General features: G+C 46.1%; 1 protein-coding gene across 2 annotated transcripts in view; it reads right to left on the bottom strand.

Annotated features, from left to right (window-relative positions):
• Positions 1-248: 248 nt before the first annotated feature.
• LRCH2 (leucine rich repeats and calponin homology domain containing 2) overlaps positions 249-20498 on the bottom strand; it is a 927979-nt gene continuing 907729 nt past the window's right edge. The window contains exon 20 of one of the 2 annotated variants that reach the window (XM_086918732.1): positions 249-1341. In XM_086918732.1, the coding sequence (XP_086774858.1) occupies positions 1222-1341 (120 nt within the window). In that variant the 3' untranslated portion in view covers positions 249-1221. The remainder of the gene's footprint in view (positions 1342-20498) is intronic. The other variant, XM_086918733.1, reaches the window with a different exon arrangement.

Here is a 20498-nt window from a genome sequence, read left to right as displayed (position 1 = left end):
CCAAAAACTAATATAAAAATTCTTCAATGAACAAATCATAAAGTGGTCGCTTTACGATTAAAGGAATTTGATGATTAGAATCCACCTGATGGTTTAGTTCTGGCGATGCACTTAAGATAATAAATACAAAATCCTAAAAAGACAAAATATTTACCTGAGATTTTGGCAGTTTTATCAAAACGTCTGTCAGAATCCCATCCCACGTTCTCATAAATGTTACCTATGGAATTTTATACTATATTTTGCCCTTTTGTGAAAAAATATATATTTAATATCAAATTAAAATGCTAACAAACACAAGATTTTCGATTTTTTGCTTTAAGTAGCATAAATCTCTCTTTTTCTAAACGGGTGTTAGCACCAAACAATTTCAGTAGCCAATAAAAATTTGTGCAATAAGTTAACATAAACATAAACAACAATAAAAATGTGAGGCATATTCTACGCCTTGCACAATACTGACCTTATAAAACCTGTGAAAATACTCATAAAATACACATTGTAATGTATTTCTTCTCATACAAAGAAAACTGAGGAAAACATCTTAAGAATGTCAATTACACAGGCACTTTACATGTAAACCATCTAAAACAAAACAATATTTGGCACCAATCTAACAAAAATAGAAACCGAGATATAAAAAAATATAAAATGTTTTTCTTTTTGTGTCATGTAGAGAACCACATTCAAATAATTCCGTCGATTTTAAATAAAAGAGCAATAAATAATGAAATACTGTAACTCTAATACTGTCACTTAAAAAATACAAGACTCATTAAACGGTAAATGTCTGACAACCACTGACAAAGATGTGAAATAATTACTTTATAAAAACGATTTCAGGTAACCTAATTGTTTGTTAAACCGTCATAAACTTGAAAGCCACTCTAATGGCACTTGAAGTTTGAAAATGTTAAGGTTGTAAACACATCCTGTGTTTAGTAAGAGCCAAAAGTCTGATTTCCCTGGGTCTTTGTCCCTAGAATTCTCGGTCCAGTTTTTCTACAAAGCCCAAAAATTCAAATAAAAGCAGGTGGTATATTTTTTCGGCCTTCAAGTTGTGTATGAATCCCAAAAGAAAACAGTCATGTCTGAAATATCTAGACAAATACATTTCGAAATCGTGGAGGTGCTCTCTGAAGAATGCAGGTGCTTTGGAAATAGACTGATTCAAACTGGAAAGTCAGTAATTGGCTTCTTTTTCCAGAATCTTATCCTTTGCTATACAGAGGAGAGATGAGATGCTTTAGAAGTAGGTAGTTCTAGAAGAGCCTGAACTGTCAAACCAACTTTTACGAGTCCCCGTTCTTCCAAAATATGATGAGGCAAGCAAAGTCTATCCTGAAAGAAAAAAAAAGTCATGAATAAAAGATTATTATTTTTTTTTTTAACAGACAAGTAAACGCAAAAAACGTCGTTGGAGACAACAATGTAAATCAACTGCAAGTGAGATATTCTTCTGCATTATTTAAAGAACTTTGCATAGTTCATCCTCTGCTGTAGATCAAATCAGAAACTTCACAATACATACTGTACCTTCATTGGAAGGTTTCATCGAACATACTGCACGCACTTTCTCCTATCTTATTAAAAGAAGCATTTTACCATAACATAACTTTTGTGTGCGGTGAATGTTTATGTTCTGTTACAGACTTAGATCTTCCAATACTAATTTTTACAATGCACATCATGCAAACGTCAAATAATAACCGCTGGATTACTGTCTCTGTCACGTGTTGCGCGGTAATGGCAGCATGCTATGTTTTGAAGTGTTCATAGTATGACCAGGCCTTTTACCTGCTATTGTTTGAGTGGGAGCCTACTGGTCCACTCACCTGAAGCTCAGGGTGAACCTGAAATGACAGCATTAAGATTCCGTGCAGTGGAGCATGTGCATGTACGCTACAGAAGCAGTGTGCAGTAAACGTGTGTAGGTGTGCACCAGAGTGAAACAGGCCTCTGGCCTGCTCATGTGCACAAGATGGAGGTGAAGTTGCTTTCCCAGAGAGCGGAAGCGTTTTGCTGACATTCCTGAGACTGGAGGGAGAGAACACAGAATGGGGAAAGAGGAGACAGGCTTCCCCTTAGAAAAGTGATTATGGGCTAGATGTAAATGGCTAAATACCGGTCGGTAACGGTGAAATTCAGTAAATCTCACTGTTACCGACCGGTATTTAGCCATGTGCGATGTAGGTATTACCGATCGGCATCGGTAATAAGGAATTGGTAAAATTAAGGGTAAACAGTTACCGAGTCCTTATTTACTGATTCGGCGACAAAAAATACCAAATCGGAAATAAGGAATCGGTAAAGATTCAGTAATGCGATGTACCAAAAATCGGTAATACCCAATTTGCCAAAAATCGGTAATTAAGAATCGGTATTTAACATTAACTCAAAGCAGGTGGTAATCAGGTGCACTGCATAAAAACAGCCCCAAAATGCAACAGTGCGAACACAATGGCAGCCCTGTACGTGATAGCAAGGCGCCTACGTTTGCGCACAGCAGGACTGAGGATCTGGAGATGGGAGGAGCACGTGTACAGAGTGCGTATAACACTGTTCCAACTGACTGAGGCTGAAATCCATGAGGGGTACAGGCTACACCCAAACACAATCTTGGACCTCATACAGGACCTGCACCCCACTCCTGGAGCACCAGACACCAAGGGCGCACACAATACCCACTCTTGTACAGGTACTCTGTTGCCTGCACCTCTTGGCATCTGGCAGTTACCAAGGGATAATAGCTGTGTCAGGTGGAGCCTCACAAAGTTGCCTGTCGCGTTTTTTCCGCAAATTGCTGGATGCCATGTTACAAAGGATGGCACACTACACCAAATTCCCCAGCACACAGGCAGAACTGCTGAAGACCAAGTTGGACTTTTATCAGAAGGCCCACCCATACGTCATTGGTTGCATTGACGGGAAACACATACCAATCTGCCCCCCTGCGTCGACTGAGTACATCTACTGCAATCGCAAGTACACATTCCATCAATGTACAGGCCATATGTGATGCGAAGAACATTATCACGAACATAGTTGCAAAGTTTCCAGGGAGCACCCACGATTCACACATATTCAGGAACAGTGGGATAAATACCCGTCTCCTTGCAGGTGAATTTGGTAAAGGCTACCGGCTAGGTAAATACATGTGACACCCCCTGAATTTTACAACTGTTGCTGCGATTGTACACTGTGTAATACTTACTTACATCTCACACACAGGTGACAGTGCCTATACAGTGCGCTCTTTCATCCTGACTCCGTACCTGCACCCATCCACATCAAGTGAAAGGAGATACAATTTTGCACATAGATCGACACGCAGTGTGGTTGAGCGAACATTTGGACTCCTCAAAAGCTGGTTCCGCTGCCTGCACAAAAGTGGAGGTGCACAGATGTACCATCCCCTGGTGTGTTGCAAAATCATAGCTGTATGTGCCATGCTGCATAACCTTGCCACTAAGAAGGGTACACCTGTGGAAATGTGTGATTCTGAAGAGGAGGATGAAGATGAGGAAGGTACACAGCCACAGCACAGCGCAGCAGGTGGCACTGCTGCAGCAGATGGGAGACAGAGACGGTCAGAGATCACACATAATTATTTTTGAGTAAGTGATGAGACAAAGCCAGGTAATGCATTTATGTCAGGGTGTTTAATACACCTTACATCAGGTACATTTCCAGCACACCATGACACCAGCTACGTGTTCAAAAGGGTTACTTCACCCACTACAGATTATAATTGTAGGGTCGTGCCTATCTCCTACGCCCCCGCACACCAGTGCTGCGTCCTGCATGCACACTATCCTTAGAAGCACTGTGTCCTGCATCAGAGCCATGCCTCACACTGCACCTCCTACTCTCTGGCAAGGGGGCGTTTCAGTGCAACGACTGCTTGCCTCCTCACTTTCCTCCACGTCCCCGGAACCAGTGGCAGCAATCTGGTTTGTCTACATGAGTTCTACGGCAATGGTGACTGTGACCAGGCCCTGGGTAACCTCACGGCTGCACTTTGCCATCTCAAGTTGCATGGCCACAGATCTTCTACTCAGCACGTGGGTCGCATTACACAGTCTGTTCACAGACTTCATAAAGCCTGCAATCACATGCCTGTCTCTCCGCCTTGCAGCCCGCTCCCCCTCCATTCTGTCACTTAATTTGCTCACTGCCTCAGATACTTTCTTCAATCCCTCTGCCATGGTATTGTTGAGGCAGTATATGGCCTCCTTCATTTTATCCACCTTCCTGTTGTTTGCCACCATCTGTCTCTGAATGGTACGCATTGTCTTCCCCTGAAGGCGCTGGACCATCAAGCCTTTGAAGACACTTGATCCTTGAAATTCAGGACTTTGTGACCTCTGTCGCCGTCTACGGACACTGTTCCCGCACGGGGGACTGCGCCCCAGATGGCTGTGTGTCTGCGCCCGGTGTTGTATGTTGGGCTTCCTGCCAGTCCTCCTCTGTGGCATAAATCTCCGGGAGTGGAGCTACTGTGTAACACTTTGACTTTGGTGGTGGTGGAGTAGTTAGTGCAATGGGTAGAGGTGACAGGACTTCCTCCTCACTTCTGTTTTCCTCCCTGGGAGCATCAGCAGTCTCCCCTTCTGCAGCCTGTGGCACTGTTCCGCCTGTGGATACAGAATGTACTATTACTCACTTTTCTTGCAGTAAATGTGTGCAAATAAATTTCACGACTGACATCCTAGCTGTCTGTCCTCTGCTATCTCATCTATAGATGTGTGACAATTGCTTATGCTTATTGGGGAGTGGCTGTTTTGCTACCCATTGATAGGGACTACATTTCCCATGATGCATTGCACAGCTTACATAAAACATGGCCTGGAGTGTTATTGTTGCAGGGGGATTGGGGTTAGGGAGGGGAAACAGCATGATTTAATGCAACTTACCTTGTGTGTTGGAAGGTGTAGCAGAGCTATCCACATCCCCAATGCCACGGAAGCTCTCTGGCTGGAGGGTGGATTATACCAGTTGGTCTAGGGCAGTAAGAGCAGGCGCTGTGGAGCTTTCACCACCTGTTTTTCCAGCTTCTTTCTGGCACTCAGCCATCCTCTCCTTGGCACGTGCTCTCGGGTCGTACCAACGCTTTTTCAAGTCCTCAATTGTCCGTGGTGTGACCCCAATTGCATTTATTTTTTCTTGGATTGGCATCCAAATGCCCCTTTTTTGGGACTCAGGGTCGTTTAGTGACCTCTTCCCAAAGAGCTGGTCATGGTCTTTTACTACTTCCTCAATGAGGACCTCCAACTCCTTTTCACTAAATTTGTGTTTCTTTTTCTCCCAGCTGCAGAATCCTTGCTTTTCTCAGATGTAGCCATGGTGCAGTTTGTCTGTGTGAACTGGGTGTTGGCTGTTCTGCTCCTCTGCTGTTGCTACTGCTTCCTGTCTCTCCAACAGCTACTGATTCAGTGCACTTGCATGGGTGAGGCCACTTCCTGGTTGGGAGTCATGTGCTTGTTCCGGATTGGCTGATTGCACAAATCCAGTTTTTTTGAATTACCGATTCGGTATTTACCGAATCGGTATTTCAGAATCGGTATTACTGATTCGGAAATGGGTTTTCGGTAAGATTTTTAGCGATTTCTATGAAATCGGTAAATATTACCGAAGTTGCCCGAATCGGACATTTTTACCGAATTATTACCTACATCGCAAATATCGACTCCTTATTACCGATTCGGTAAAAATCGGTAATAACGATTCGGTATTTGTGAATTACCTACATCTAGCCCTATGTTCTTTCTGATACCGAGCACTGCTGATTACATTTCTGGAACTGACTTCTGGTGGATGGGAAGGGGTAAAGGGTGAAGTATAGCATCGGTTGCCTGTGCGCGTAGGGTCCTTAGAAGGAGAGCAGCCCTTTATCTCTCTTCCTGGTCACCGTTAGATGTAGCAGGTGATAGTCAGGGTGCAGACTGGTAAACCACATACCATGTTTGCCATCTCTGTAAAAAGTAAGAACAGTTGATCTACCAGTTGTACAATCTTCCTTCAGACACGGAGGGGGTACTCTGCAGAACACTCAGAGGATCACTGCACAATCAAAGGCTAGTATCTGACAGTCAACGGGATTCCCGAGGTGAGGGGAAATCAACTTGAGTCCGATCTGAACAAAGAACTCCTGACTTGTTCTGGGTCCAATGAACCCTGCTGAGTGATAGGGAAGGTAAGCGCTAACCTTGCTGAAGGAGTGGACATTTGGAAGGTACCCTGGTGCAGTGGCCCATCCAACAGAGACTCGCGACATAAGTAATCGGAGTGGTCAAGAGCGGCAATTGATCTAGGCAGTTTCATTAGAGGAACCACGGCATTGTCAAAGTGTGCAGAGCGGTCTCTGTGTAAAATCCGTCTTCAGTGCCAAACGACTGAAGCTTGTGTGCTGGCTCAATTGAAGGAGGCATAGGAATCTTTCAGTGGCACCCACTGTGTTGTGGTGAAGATAAACAGTACTGTCAGTTCTGGCCATGTGGTCTTGAATGACCCGAGAAAGTAAAGACTGCAATCCAGAGGTGCCTGCCCAGGGGACACTTTATGAGTAGAGAACTCACCACGGCCTCAAAGATGTTGCGGAAGCAAGCCATATTCAGAGGATCCGAGCTAGTCACCTAGTGGCACTATGTACTGAAGATAGAGCCTGGCAGCTATGACGCAGAAGACCTCAGCGCCAAATCTGGATATTGTTACTGTGAACAAGGATCTCACTTGGAAATGTGTCCCCAGAGCCCTCTAGAGGAGGACTGCCAACTGCCTCCACCCAAGGAGGCCACAAGAGAATGGACCAGAGAATTACCCGACTCAGCCTGCCAAATCCTTGTGGCTCAACCCACGCTGAGCCGTCATTGGAGCACCTGCTCCTGTCACAGACTCTTTGAGATTCGACATTCGGTCGGCAGCTGTCCCGCCCACTGCCGGTAAACCTGCAGCAAAGATTCAATGTGACCTCTTAGCTGCACTACCATGGACAGGTGAAACTAAAACAGGCCTAGAGCCCTTGAGAGGGTAAGCCTGAAAGTGGGATGGAGAGTGCTGCACACATAACAGAGGGTACACCACATTAACTCTGAAAACCCTCAGACTGAGACAAAAGGAAGAAAGGGTGAGTGGAGTATCAAAAAGGGGGATAGGGCGAGTCCTACTTTGAAGTATCCCTCAGATCCATAAGTCGGGCATTGCTGTGCTGTGTAATAGTTTTCTTCTTTTTGTTCTGTGAAATAAAGTACTTGTATTGTAAAAAGAAAAGCAGCAGGCTGGACAATAATCCTATTGTGCAAAGTGGTGGTATTGAGTGTTAAGCCCGAGTAATCTCACACAAACCTCCCTGAGAAGCCTGTAACAGCTCAATATCCCTTTGACTAAGAGTCAAGTGCTGAAAGGGTTGAACTGGACCCAGTTTGCACAGCCATAGTAAGACAGGCCCAAGGACAGCAAAAGCGGTACAAAAGGGGGTGGTGATGGACGGAGCAAAAGGACAGCAAAGGCACAACTCCACCCCCCACTGCTGTGGCCCAGCAGCTCTTGCCTGGTCCATGGCCTTCCGAACAGCATCTGTCACAGGTGCTATTCAGCTAAGATCCAGATTTACAATGCCCATGTATCAAATTCATATTTGGCCACTTCAATGCTTTTCCTTCGCATGGATCAGATTTCTGATTTTACAGGGATTTACAAAATAATACTAGGGGCTGTAATATGGATACTACCTATGTTTCCATGCTACTTCCAGGGTCAGACTCTCTCTGTAACCGCGCTTATCATTCCCAGGCCTAACAGACATAACAGAGAAGTGTGAAAGTTCGCTTTTTCTCTTTTCCTGGCAGGCGGCACACCAGATGCCTAGCAAATCCAGCAGCAACAAACGGGGCTATTTCTTTGTTTTAAGTTTGGAGTGTTTTATGAAGTTGGCAGCAGGCAATGTGAAATAAACACGTGTGATTGTGTTTCACATGTTAATGAGAGGGTGAGTATGTGAAACTACTGTCAGAGCTGCTGACTTTGGCTCAGGCAAAGCTCTCCAACACTTACCTGTTGTGGTTGCTACATAAAACTGCAAAAAAAAAACTTTCAGGAACTTTCTCAGTTCAGTTTAAAAACTCACTTTTAATAAAACCTTCACACAATCTGATGCACTAAAGGTCAGGGCAACTAGAATTTTGCTGCAAGGGAGCACCAATTATGCAGTGGGGTTGACTAAATTATGCAACAAGAAAAGGCAAATTATGCAGCAGAATGCAGCACATGTTTTGATAGTAGTACTTCATGTTTTGTCATTTACACACATGATAAAACTGTCTCTGCAAAAGATGTCACCTCATTACTACCGGTTAAACAACAAATTGCAGAAACAAGCAACTAAAACATGATGACCGATTGTTAGACTTGGATTTTTCAGTAAGTTTGTCCCCAGACTTTTTTGGCCTCCTCTTTTTGTTGGTTTTATGACTCTGGGCACTTTGCCACTACTGATCAGTGCTGAAGTGCATATGCTCTCCCTGTAAATTGTGAATGTGGATTGGCGTTTCCCTGATAGGCTTGTTTGACTGAGTCCCTAGTACAGTGCACTGTGTGTGCCCAGGGCCTGTAAGTCAAATGTTGCTAGTGGGCTGGCAGCACTGATTCTACAACCCACACAAGCAGCCTTTCAAACGGTTCTCAGACCTGCCACTGCAGTGTCTGCGCGCAGTCTCTTCTGCCATGTCGACCTGACAAGTGCACCCACTTGCCAGGCCCTACCTAATCTTCCCTTCTGTTACATGTGACTCACCCCTAAGGTAAGCCCAAGGAACCCCTGTGGGCAGGGTGCAGCGTATGTGTAAGGTAGGACACATTCTGATGCGTGTAACATGCCCTGATCGTGAACTAAAGGGAATTTAGTTTTTCACTATTGAAAGGCTATCTGTCCCATAGGATAGAATGGGAGTTTATTTATAACATATTATAAATATAACCTTTCATTGGGACAAGATAGGAAGGGGAAGTTTAGTATACCTGAACTCAGAATATAAAAATCATCTTTTAGTAAAGAAGTTTTTTATATTGTGTGTTGGAAATTACCACTTTTAGAAAGGGGGTATTTTCTGGCTTAGCCATCCTGTGTGCCTCTGCTGGTTTGTTGATTAATTTCTGGCTTTGGAGTGACAGGGGCTGGGAATGTGCATTCAGTGTAGACAGCCACAGGGAGGGGTAGTTGTGTCCTGCCTTTCCTGGATGAGTCGGGCTGGGCTGGGCTGAATAGACCTGGGCTGCATTTAGAGACAAGAGAATAGACTTCCTTTCACCTGAATAGGTCTGGTGCGCCTTACACAATGCTGTCTCCACCTCCTGCCAGGAAGTTAGACCAGAGAGGACAGAACTTGTTTTGACTGAGCACTGAGCCTCTCTGTCACAAGAGAACAAATGAAAATGCAGTATAAATATTGGGGCCCAGACACCAGAACTTTAGAATACTTCTGGACTCAAGAGGAACCTCTGCCAAGGAGAAGAGATGGGAAAACTGAAGGAGAAGTACTGCCCCTTTGCTGTGTGCTGTTTGGGGTTGACCTGCAGTGGCTGTTTCTGCCAAGGAGAGAACACATACTTTGCTGTGTGCTGTGTATCCTGCTTGAAGATCTCCAAGGGCTTGAAGAAGAGCTTGTCTCCTGTTCTGAGTTCACCACCAGCTCCCCTGAACTTCCTCGCTTGGAGTACTGCCCTGCCAAAAGGTGCCTGTTGCTGTGCTGGGCCTCTGGAGGTTGTTCTACTGTCGGGAACTGGAAAAGAAATGCAACTACGAGAAGTGTGACGCATCCGCACCCGTTTCCGACGCATCGCCGCAGTAGAAATCGCTGCACACGAATCCCGCTCACCAATCTCTAAAGCCCGCAATCACCGCACCGATTCCGACGCAGGCCCTCCTATAAGGCTACAAGAATCAACGCTTCGTGGGGCCATGGCTGAAGAGACCAACGTAGCACCCTTGCTGCCGCATCAAGAACCGCTGCATCCCCGATCCCCACACATTGCACTGGGGTGCCAAGTCTACAAGAACACCAAGGCCGCAGTAAGAAACCAACGTATCACCTCCCTGCACAGTAAGAACACAATGCATCACCTTCCCTTCAGTAAGGAAGCGGCGTATCACCTCCCCTGCGTAGCAGTAAGGAACCAACGCAACACCTCCCTTGGAGTAAGGAAGAGACGCCTCACCTTCCCTGGGCGTAAGGAACTGAAGAACCACCTTCTCTATAGCTGTTTTTGTTTATGATTGGGACGCATCCAAGGTACTTTGTACTGAAAGTGTCGCATCTATAGTTTGCTGGGGACAGAACTGTTTTTACCTTCTAAGGATTACATTTAGAATACTGTATTGGGGATTTTTGTTGTTTTGGTCTTACTTGGTTTAGATGAAGATTACTTATTTTCCTAAACTGGTATGGTGTTCATTTGTAGTGTTTCACTGTATTACTATATGTGTGCATAAATGCTTTATACTCTGCTTCAGAGGTAAGCTTTTCTGCTCGTGCCAAGCTACCAAGAGGGTGAGCAGGGGTTATTTTAGAAGTGTATTCCCCCTACCCTGATTAGGAAGAATAGTCCCTACTTCGACAAATGTGCAAACCATTGCCAACTAGAGAACCCCATTTCTAACAGTTGTCCAGATAAAGACATCTACCACAGAGTGCTCAAATGGTTCTTAGCCCATAACCTTTTTCTTTTTCAGTGTTACATATGCCATGGGTTCTACAATGGAATTCAATGTACTTGCCCTGTGGTGTCAGCAATGGTCGGGGGATGGAAGGGGATTGAACAGGGTGATGGGTGAGGTGGGAGTGCATCTGTGACAGCATAATAGGTCACTTGGACTGTTATGGGGGATGCCCTACACAATCAGTCACTAAGCCAGTGTCCTACTAGATATGGAAAGTCATGTTCATACTCACCTGAGTTCTCAGAGAGGGCAGACCTCAACGAACAGAAGCATTCCATCGCTGTAGTAAATGCCAACCCCCAGAGCAGTACGTTTCTGAAAGTGACCCAAGTATGAGGAGATGCAATGAAGAAGACTAGCTCAGGCAGATGGGGCAGTGGCATTCAAGGAGGTTAAAGGAGAGATGGCACCTTTTCTGCTATGGAGTGATGGCTGTACAGGAGGCAAGATGGGGGAAGCAAAAAGAAGCAGATTTCCAGAGGCAATCTGCACCGCTCTAATGTGAAAGAAGAACATGCTTGTATACGGAGGAGGGACCAACTCCACTTTGTAGTTAATGGGGAGAAGGGACCTCAATTCCTCGATGCATGGATCCAATCTGGTTTCTAGAGTTAAGACCAGACTTCCTCAGACTGAAAACCAATCCAATGGGAGAGAAGATGCTTATCTACAAGGAAGCATAATCTACTCTGAGTCCTACATAAAGCTTTCATGCAGATAGGTAGTGGAGCTTGTTGGAGGTATAGGACTTTCCCCTGACTGCTCCCTTCTGTAATCTTTCCCTAGTTAAGTGCGAGGAGGGTTTCTTATGGGGAGGGAGGCTATGTCATCAGGCGGGAGGAATATTGGAGGTGTGAGGATTTCTCTTTACTGCTGCCTTGTGTATTCTTTACAAAGGTGCGTCAGTTTTAAAACTCTGACTCAACCCTAGATGACTGAATTTTAGAAGTTATATTTGAGAAAATACCCCATTTCTGTGGAAAAGTGAGAGATATTGGTCCTGTGAGGATTTTATAACTCTGAGAATATATGAGAAAATATTTACCAAGAGTCTGGATGTTGAATATCAAAGTAAAAAATAAACAAAAATTGTATGGAAGCATATTTCTGCCCTGTTCTTCATTCTTCACGGTTAAAAATAGTATGGATAGAATAACTGCACTCCTAACCATCGGCCAGAGGTGTGCAGCAACCCCACAAGAACAGAAAGTGGCAGAATTGCCAATTCTCACATTCCAGATTTTGAATTCAGTAGTGTTTGACACTCTGGGAACAAAACCTTAAGAGCCTCAATTAAAGTTGGAGAGTGAGGCTGAAGGAACCTTCGGCAATAAAAACACATCAAATCTAGAAACGAAAGTTACAAAAAAAATAGGCCCCGTGGCAGAAATCGGATATGCTATTATAAAGGAGTGTACCAAATGCATATCATTTGAGAAAACATAAGTAAATAAAACAATCGGATCACTACTAATACTCCGATAAGCGCCATCACAATTTTCACAGAATTGAGGAAACGGAAGACACATTTCCTGAGGATCTGAGAAGTGATCATGCTGAGTGATCAATTTTTATAGAATTGAGGAATCAGAAGATACATTTCCTGAGGATCTGAGAAGTGATCATGTTGAGTCAGGCATGGCTGAACAGTATTACCAGGATAAAGCATCTGCCAAACAACAGGCTTCCAAAGGGACGATAGAGCAACATGACAGAATCCGCTCTCCATTAAAAACAAGAAACAGATTGCCTCGCATGAACAGTTCTTCTAACAAGCAGGGAGTGGACTACAGGAATACTAAGAAGTGCAGAAAGCATTGTAGTCCGAAAAAAATACTAGGCTGATCAGAAATAATAGTAGCCCACAAAACTCTCCATCCCATTTTTTTCCTAACACAACTATGACAAATACTTACATTCAGGCCGAGATCCCAGATGGGCACATGAACGAAGCTGATGTAATCTGTAAGGCTGCACTACAAATTGAGGGAGCTGTTGATAGAATAATATCAATGGTTGTTTGGACTAATCAGAATAAGCTTATTATACAATATTAGCAGGAGATCACTTGCCTCCTCAATTTGTGATCAAGGCTTAAAACGTTAAGCTGATTTGCAGTACCGTATGGCATTGATGGACCACTGAAATCTTACGGGAGCAAAGGAACTATCCTAGGTTGATATTTACATTAAACACAATCATTTACGTCAGTGATGCTCAAAGTATGGTCCGGGGAATGCTTGCAGCCCTCCTAATATTTATATGTGGTCCCCTGGTGAACTCAGCACTGAGCTGCTGTTTACTTGACTAGCATTCAGAAAGATGTTAAATGAGAAGAATGTATTTGCAGGCTAACTGAAATAAATGAAAAAAAGTATATAATGTCCCCAGCACCAACTTCATTTTCAAAGACATCTTGCAACAAACTGCAAAAATATGATAACATCTCTTCAAAATCCAAAAAGTGTATTTCGTTAACATGCAGATGCATTTTAGCTTAGTACATCAGGTTATATCAGTTCATTGAGGAGTACTTTTGTTTTTAAGTGATAGCTTTCAAACATGAACTCCGCGGCCATCTTGCGTAAGGCAAGAGGCTAGTAGGCGGTCCTCCGCTCAGCGTAATAGTACTTTAGGATGGATGGATCGACGCGCAGCGGGCGCGTCGTAGGCGCGCCGGAGGTGCGCCAGAGGTAAGCCCGTTTGCGCCCGTTCGCGCAACGGACGCGCATAGGGCCGCTACCTCTGGTCCCTCTGGCCCCCACCGTATCACCTACTCCCGGCCTGAACTACTTAGGCTCAGACCCTGTCAGAATGGGGCTAGAACACCAACTACTAAGCGAATCTCCTGTGGACTGCTTAATGTCAGATCTCTCTGTAAGCACCACACGGAAATCGCCTTCCTCATTGAGTCTGAAAATCTCGATGTCCTCTTTCTTACTGAAACGTGGACTCGGGAGGACTGTGAGGTGGAGCTGGGCTTAGCCTGCCCTTCAGGCTACAAAATCAGTCACACTCCTCGCCCGCTCAACCGTGGAGGAGGAATCGGATTTATCTATAAAGAGTCACTTACTCTCTCCCAGCTAAAGATTCGTGAGGTATCAGGTTTTGAACTGATGGGCTTTACAGTCAAACAGCAGGAGCTGAAACTGTGCTCAGGTGTTCTCTGTTACCGCCCCCCAGGTCCAGCACCAACCATAGCACTCCTTATTGATTTGATCTACGAACTCTCCAGTTCCCACTCCAAGCTATTGATTCTTGGTGATTTTAACCTGTGGGCCGGTGGCTCAAGGGATAATGTATTTTTTTCCCTCAGCCAAGCCTGCATGGATATTAAGATGGAACAGCTGGTGAACGCCACCACGCATCGTAAGGGTCATATCCTGGACTTGATATTCGCGGATCCACTATGGGTCTCGATAGAGGATATCAAGTGCCAGTATTGGACAGACCACTTCTTGATCTTGTTTTCTCTCTGGCTGGAGGACCACACCTCACGGGAGGCTGGCCTACCCCAAGCCAAATTAGAGAGACCTTGGTCCCGAATTCTGAAAACCTCCCCTCTGCCGAACATCCTAGATAAGGACTTTGAGCTTGGCAACACTGCCGAGGAGAGCTACGCTCGCTTTTGCCAATCAATCTTGAGTTCATTGGATAAACTGGCACCCCTTCGGAAGGCACGGGGTAGGGTGAACCGAGCTAGCCCTTGGTACACGAGCGAACTTCGCCAGCTCAAACTCGACTGTAAACGTGCAGAAAGGGCGTGGAGGAAACAATACCTAGATTCGGAGAAAATTGTGTTCCGGTCTGCTATACATAACTACAAGGCTCAGATCAAGTTGGCTAAAGCGTCCTATCTTGAATCCACCTTGAATCATGCCCCCAACAAGGCACAGGCCCTTTTTAAAATTGTCAGAGATCTTGCCCATCCCAGTTCTGTCCCCTCATCACAGGCTCTCTGCGATTCTATTGCTGAGGCCTTTGAGGAGAAAATCCGCAGAATCTTGGAGGGTCTGCAGGATCCAGTCAATTCTCCTAATGGATCGGGAGCTCCGGAGGCGATGGCCAGTCGACCCCTGCAGGGGATTCCTTACCCCTGTTTAGAAGCTCCGGCCTCACCTTCCAGTCGACCCCGACCAGAGGATCAGGCTCACAACTTGGGAGCTCCGGCAACTGAGGCCGGTCGACCCCTGTTGGGTAGCTTTTCCCTTCTCTCCGTGGATCAGGCACTCAGTCTGGGAGCTCCGGCGATGGAGGCCAGTCGACCCCAGCTGAGTAGCCTCTCCTTGCTCTTCCCGGACCAGGCCCTCAGTTTGGGAACTCCGGCGAGTGAGGCCAGTCGACCCCAGCTGAGCAGCTCTCCCCCGCCCCCCCTTGGTCCGGGCCCTCAGTCTGGGAGCTCCGGCGACTATGGCCAGTCGACCCCAGCTGAGTAGCTCCTCTCTGCCTCCTGCGGACCAGTCTCTCAGTCTGGGAGCTCTGGCAAGTGAGGCCAGTCGACCCCAGCTGAGTAGCTCTTCTCTGCCTCTTGCGGACAAGTCTCTCAGTCTGGGAGCTCCGGCAAGTGAGGCCAGTCGACCCCAGCTGAGTAGCTCTCCCTCGCCCCCCTTGGTTCGGGCCCTCAGTCTGGGAGCTCCGGCGACTAAGGCCAGTCGACCCCAGCTGAGTAGCTCCTCTCTGCCTCCTGCGGACCAGGTTCCCAGTCTGGGAGCTCCGGCTAGTGAGGCCAGTCGACCCCAGCTGAGCAGCTTCCTCCCGTCTTCCTTGGTCCGGGTCCGGGCCCTCAGTCCGGGAGCTCTGGCGTTTGTGGCCAGTCAACCCCGGCTGAGTAGTCTTCCCTTGCCCCCCCTGGACCAGGCACTCAGCTTGGGAGCTCCGGCGACTGAGGCCAGTCGACCCCTACTGAGCAGCTTTCCCCTGCCATCTTTGGAGGAGTTTAGCAGTCTGGCCCTTACGATCTCATCCGGTTCGCCTCTTGACCCTCTTCCGCCAAAACTCTGGAGGCTGTTTCAGGAGGAACTTTTCCAGCCTTTACATTCCATCTGCTGCCAGTCATTTGAAACAGGGATTGTACCGGGTTGTTGGAAGAAGGCAGTGGTATCTCCGCTTTTAAAAAAACCTACGCTGGACCCTGCCTGTCTTTCCAACTACCGGCCAATCTCTCTGCTTCCTTTTCCAGTGAAAATCATGGAAAAGTTGGTTACCCGCACTCTATCCGACTTCTTGGAAGGAAACACCTGGCTGGATGAGACGCAATTTGGCTTCCGCCCAGCTCATGGGACGGAATCCGCGTTAGTGACCGTGCTTGACAATCTGCGGACGCGAGTCGACAGTGGTCGGGCAGCCTTCTTGGTGCTGCTGGACATGTCGGCCGCGTTCGACACGGTCAGCCATCCAACCTTGATAGCGAGGCTGGAAGAGTGTGGAGTTGAAGACAAGGCTAGGGACTGGCTAATTTCCTACTTGGATAATCGTCAACAACGTGTGTCGCTCCCTCCCTTCAGTTCAGAGGAGCGGAGAGTGGGACAAGGAGTACCGCAGGGCTCAGCCATCAGCCCTATACTCTTTAACATTTACCTCCGCCCACTAGTCCAGCTTATTAAATCTTTTGGGATCTCTGCATTTAACTATGCAGATGATACCCAGCTGGTCTTTTCTCTGGAGGGACAGGGTGCGGTCCCATTGGAGACTTTTCACCGATGTATGCAGGCCACAGCGGATTGGCTCCGTTTGAACTCGTTACAGTTCAACGGTACAAAAACCGAGGTTCTGCACTGTTCCGGTGACCGAATCCCCAGGGACCTCCCAGACGATTTCTGGCCCCCGTCCTTCTCTGAGTCGGTGTCAGTCGCACACTCGGCGCGTAATCTGGGGGTCACTTTTGGGCCTAATTTACAGCTGGATCTGCACGTAAACAAGACCACGTCCACGTGCATGATGCTTATCCGGATGCTGCGTAAGGTTCTACCTCTCCTCCCTGAGCAAGCCAGATCCGAAGTAGTGCGGAGCACTATCTTAAGTCGACTCGACTACTGCAACGCACTACTATTGGATGCCCCTGTAACACTACTGGGCAAGCTCCAAAGGGTACAGAACCTGGCTGCCAAACTCGCTCTGTCCCGCCCCTACTACAGCTCGTCTACAGCAGCATTACAGGATCTCCATTGGCTGCCGATTCATCTCCGGGTCCGCTACAAAGCCGCATGTATAGTGTTCAGAGCTATCCACGGCTTGGGACCTATCCCGCTGCGGAGAATGTTTGCTTGGTATCTTCCAGCCCGAGCCTTACGCTCCTCGTCATCCAAGCTGTTAGTGGTCCCGCGCTTCCAGAGAGTGAGGATGGGTGGCCGTTCGTTCAGAGTAGCGGCGGCCAAACTCTGGAACTCTCTGCCACTATCTCTTAGGAGCCTTGAGGCTCTTCCAGCCTTTAGAAAGGCGTTGAAAACCCACCTCTTCCCGAGGATAGGCTAGTTGCTGAAGCTGTTGTTAGATCAGGGTTCAAAGCGCCAGGATGCCCTTTGTGGTGACAGGCTGCGCTCTATAAGTATACCACAATACAATACAATACAACTTAGAAACACTCATGCCTCCCCCCACAATGACAACAATCCTAGTAGGGAACCAAGGCGCCAGTCACATGTTGTGGGCACACCCTGGGTGGCCTGGGTTACTATTATTACACATGGACAACATTATAGCTTATTAAATCAAAAACAAAAGAATGGTATATACAGCGCACATGTATTTCAAGGTTCTCCTATATGTAATAAAGAAGAAATTGAAGGCAAAGTGAAATAAAACAATTGCCTAGAATGACAATTCAATCAAGTGGGGAAGTCCAGATTGATCCCTGTTTTTCTGGTTTCACACTGCAATTCAGCTAATAGTTCAGTATCCCTTTTCCACTTTTGTTTTAAATCAAAAGTCAATGGTTTGTCTTTAATTCTTGGTGGATGAGGTTAGCCAATCTTTTTGATGTCATTTATTCACACAAATTAATGAAAAGGGATTCTTAACCAGCCCTGAAGAAAGACCCAGACCATTTCAATGGCTTATTAAGGTAGAAACATGTTGGCACATTACAAGGATGCCACAGTCATTGTACCCCCAAGCATCCACAGACTGCTTCTCTCATAGTTTCAAACCCCACCCAAGGTACCACCTAATAAAGGAAACTCCTGTAGTATACCCTAAGGCATATTTAATTTAAACTGGATCCCCCCTAGTGTCCAGAAAATTAGCATAGTTTAAGAACTCCCTTAAAAATACTGAGGTTGAGTCCATCCTGGTAGTACTATCTTCCCAGGGTGGGATGAGGTGGTCAATGATGAAGAATGTCACATTATTTGGGTGAGACCACCTTATCCAAATATACACTATTTTTGGTCACCTACGGATAGAGGGTTAGGATGGGGAAATAGTAGCCTTCCTATAGAAAATCCTCACCTTGCCTTTTGTGTTATTGAGTTCCTAAAGGAGGTAGTATGGTGTCTGATCTTTAATTTCTCCTCATGCGTTTGAGTTAAGATACAGCTGTGAGAACTAAAGTAAAGTGAGTAAACATAAACTAGGAATAGTTTCCAACCTGTAACGCCAGTTCTCTTGGCAGGGAATTTCCATTAAAGTCATGAACACAGAATAGTCCCACCCACGTGCGGGGAGCACTTTTTCACAATATATCTTCTTAGGTGTAGATATTCACCTTTCTTCAGGAAGGCCTACAGAGTCTCTTAAGAAAGCAAAAACTGCAGCCTTTAGGTCTAGGCAACAATGGCCTGGTTCTTCATCTTCTACTTAAAAAAGAGGCCAGGATTATTTTAAATATATATCTCTCATAAATCTGGGACAATTATGGATTTGTTGAGTGCAGCATCCTTTGTTCTTGTGAAATTGAATTGGGCTTGGCGCCCACTGTTGTGCGTATATTATATATACTGACGAAGGCGTACCGCTGAAACGCGTTTGTACCCATTTCTTTTATGCCCAATAAATCCAACAGGTATTTAATCCCCCGCGAGTGCGGATTTTAATTTTCGGAGTATATATATATATATATATATATATATATATATATATACACTGAAAAAAACATAGGTTTTACAGACGTTATAGTTAGAAATTAGCATTTAAAAAACCTTAGAAATTCACTGAAAAATCCATAGGTTTCAGGGACGTTATCGTTAGCTGAACATTTCACTCATACAAAACCATAGAAATTCCACCATTATAGTTAGTTCAGCTAAGTACGCAATGCACTGCTCATGATGTTATATATTACATCATTCATGGCATGGTCAGAGACATCACTGATGACATCTCAAATGACATTACTGATGACGTCATCATCACTCTGTGTCGTCTAGATAAGGATGGGGCTGGCACCGGTGACACCGACTTCGGGTCCGACATCGGGGGAGGTCGTGATGGCACTACCAACATCATCCCAGATCCGGGATCAGATCCCTGAGGCCCCAACCAAGATGTAGTCTGTTCCAACAGTATTGAATCCAGTAGGGCCTCTTCTAACCCCCACGGGCCGCTGGCCGACCAGAGGGGTCGGTGCGCTCAAAAACGTGGCACATGGCCTCCTAAAATTCTTTCATTTGAGCAGGCGTTGCTCTGGCTCCCGGAAAGGAAGGGAGGTGTGAAGTCAACTCTGGTTTTGGCTCCACTGATCCGCGCCTAGAGCTTTGGCTCAATGTAATTTGTATTCTTTGTTCTTTTATCCATCTATACTTCTACTCGGATTGTTCTCGCCCTTGAATGCCTACATACTGGTTCATATGATATCCCCTATCTCCAGATCCTGTTAGCATGCTTATCGTTGTTACATCACACTGTGTTTCTCAATCCCATGCCCTGTTACGAGCCCATGCTACTCATTTATTGGGGTTTATGGTATGCTTTCTTTATACCTAGATGTGAAGTGATAAATCCCTCCAACTAGGTTGAGGAAATATAAATTTTATGGTCAAGAAATGTTCCCTAACGTGTACCCCACCGTCTCCATGTACAAGCTTCAAGTGCATGTAACTTCCCTCCTGTGCCAGCTATGAAGATGCAAATACATTTGCGTCCAACGTTAACATGTCCTCTTTCAGATCCACCCTGAACGGGTTGAATATTCCGTTCCTAAGTATGCCGTGCCAACGTCTTTATGTAGTGTACTTTACACGTTTTCCAGCTCTGGCGAAGTAGGCCCCTGAATTCTGCCTTCGAGTTTTCCTGCCTTCTGACTCTGAAAGCCTCAGCCTGGGCTGTCTCTGTACCCGTGACCTCTGTCTTACTCCCTGCGCGGCTAACGGCGCTTAGCTCAGCCTGCTGCCTGCCAAGACTGTATTCAACCTTCGAATTATCTGCTCCGCTCCTCAAACATACATTCCTGCCTACTAGTTCAAGTAAACATCCTTCCAGCTGCAGAGCAAAGGGCCTGGCCTCACTGTCTCCGTGCAAGTAATTCATAGCTTCTGTTACCATGGTAGGCCCATGCCCCCTCGCATCTCATGCAGACACGTAGACGCTTATACACGCACTCACAGTCAGTATAGAATAGCCTCTGCCCAAGAGACCTTTCCTTCTAGATAATATGGTTCCCAAACATCAGATATCAGATATGATATAGGTACGAGTTGATCTGACATGCCAGACTTCTGTCTCTTTCCGCTAGTGTAAATGTCAAGTCCCCTGCACCCTCCAAGCTTCACGTCAATCACACGTCATGCAGCTGCGCGCGCATCCCGACCTCAGATTTCTGCTGACATTGTAAGATTCCGCTATGTACCCA

Source organism: Lissotriton vulgaris, chromosome 4_1 (genome assembly GCF_964263255.1).
Source record: "Lissotriton vulgaris chromosome 4_1, aLisVul1.2, whole genome shotgun sequence".
Taxonomy (NCBI): domain Eukaryota; kingdom Metazoa; phylum Chordata; class Amphibia; order Caudata; family Salamandridae; genus Lissotriton; species Lissotriton vulgaris.
Note: the sequence above shows the minus strand (reverse complement) of the source record. Positions and strands in the feature narration are given on the sequence as shown.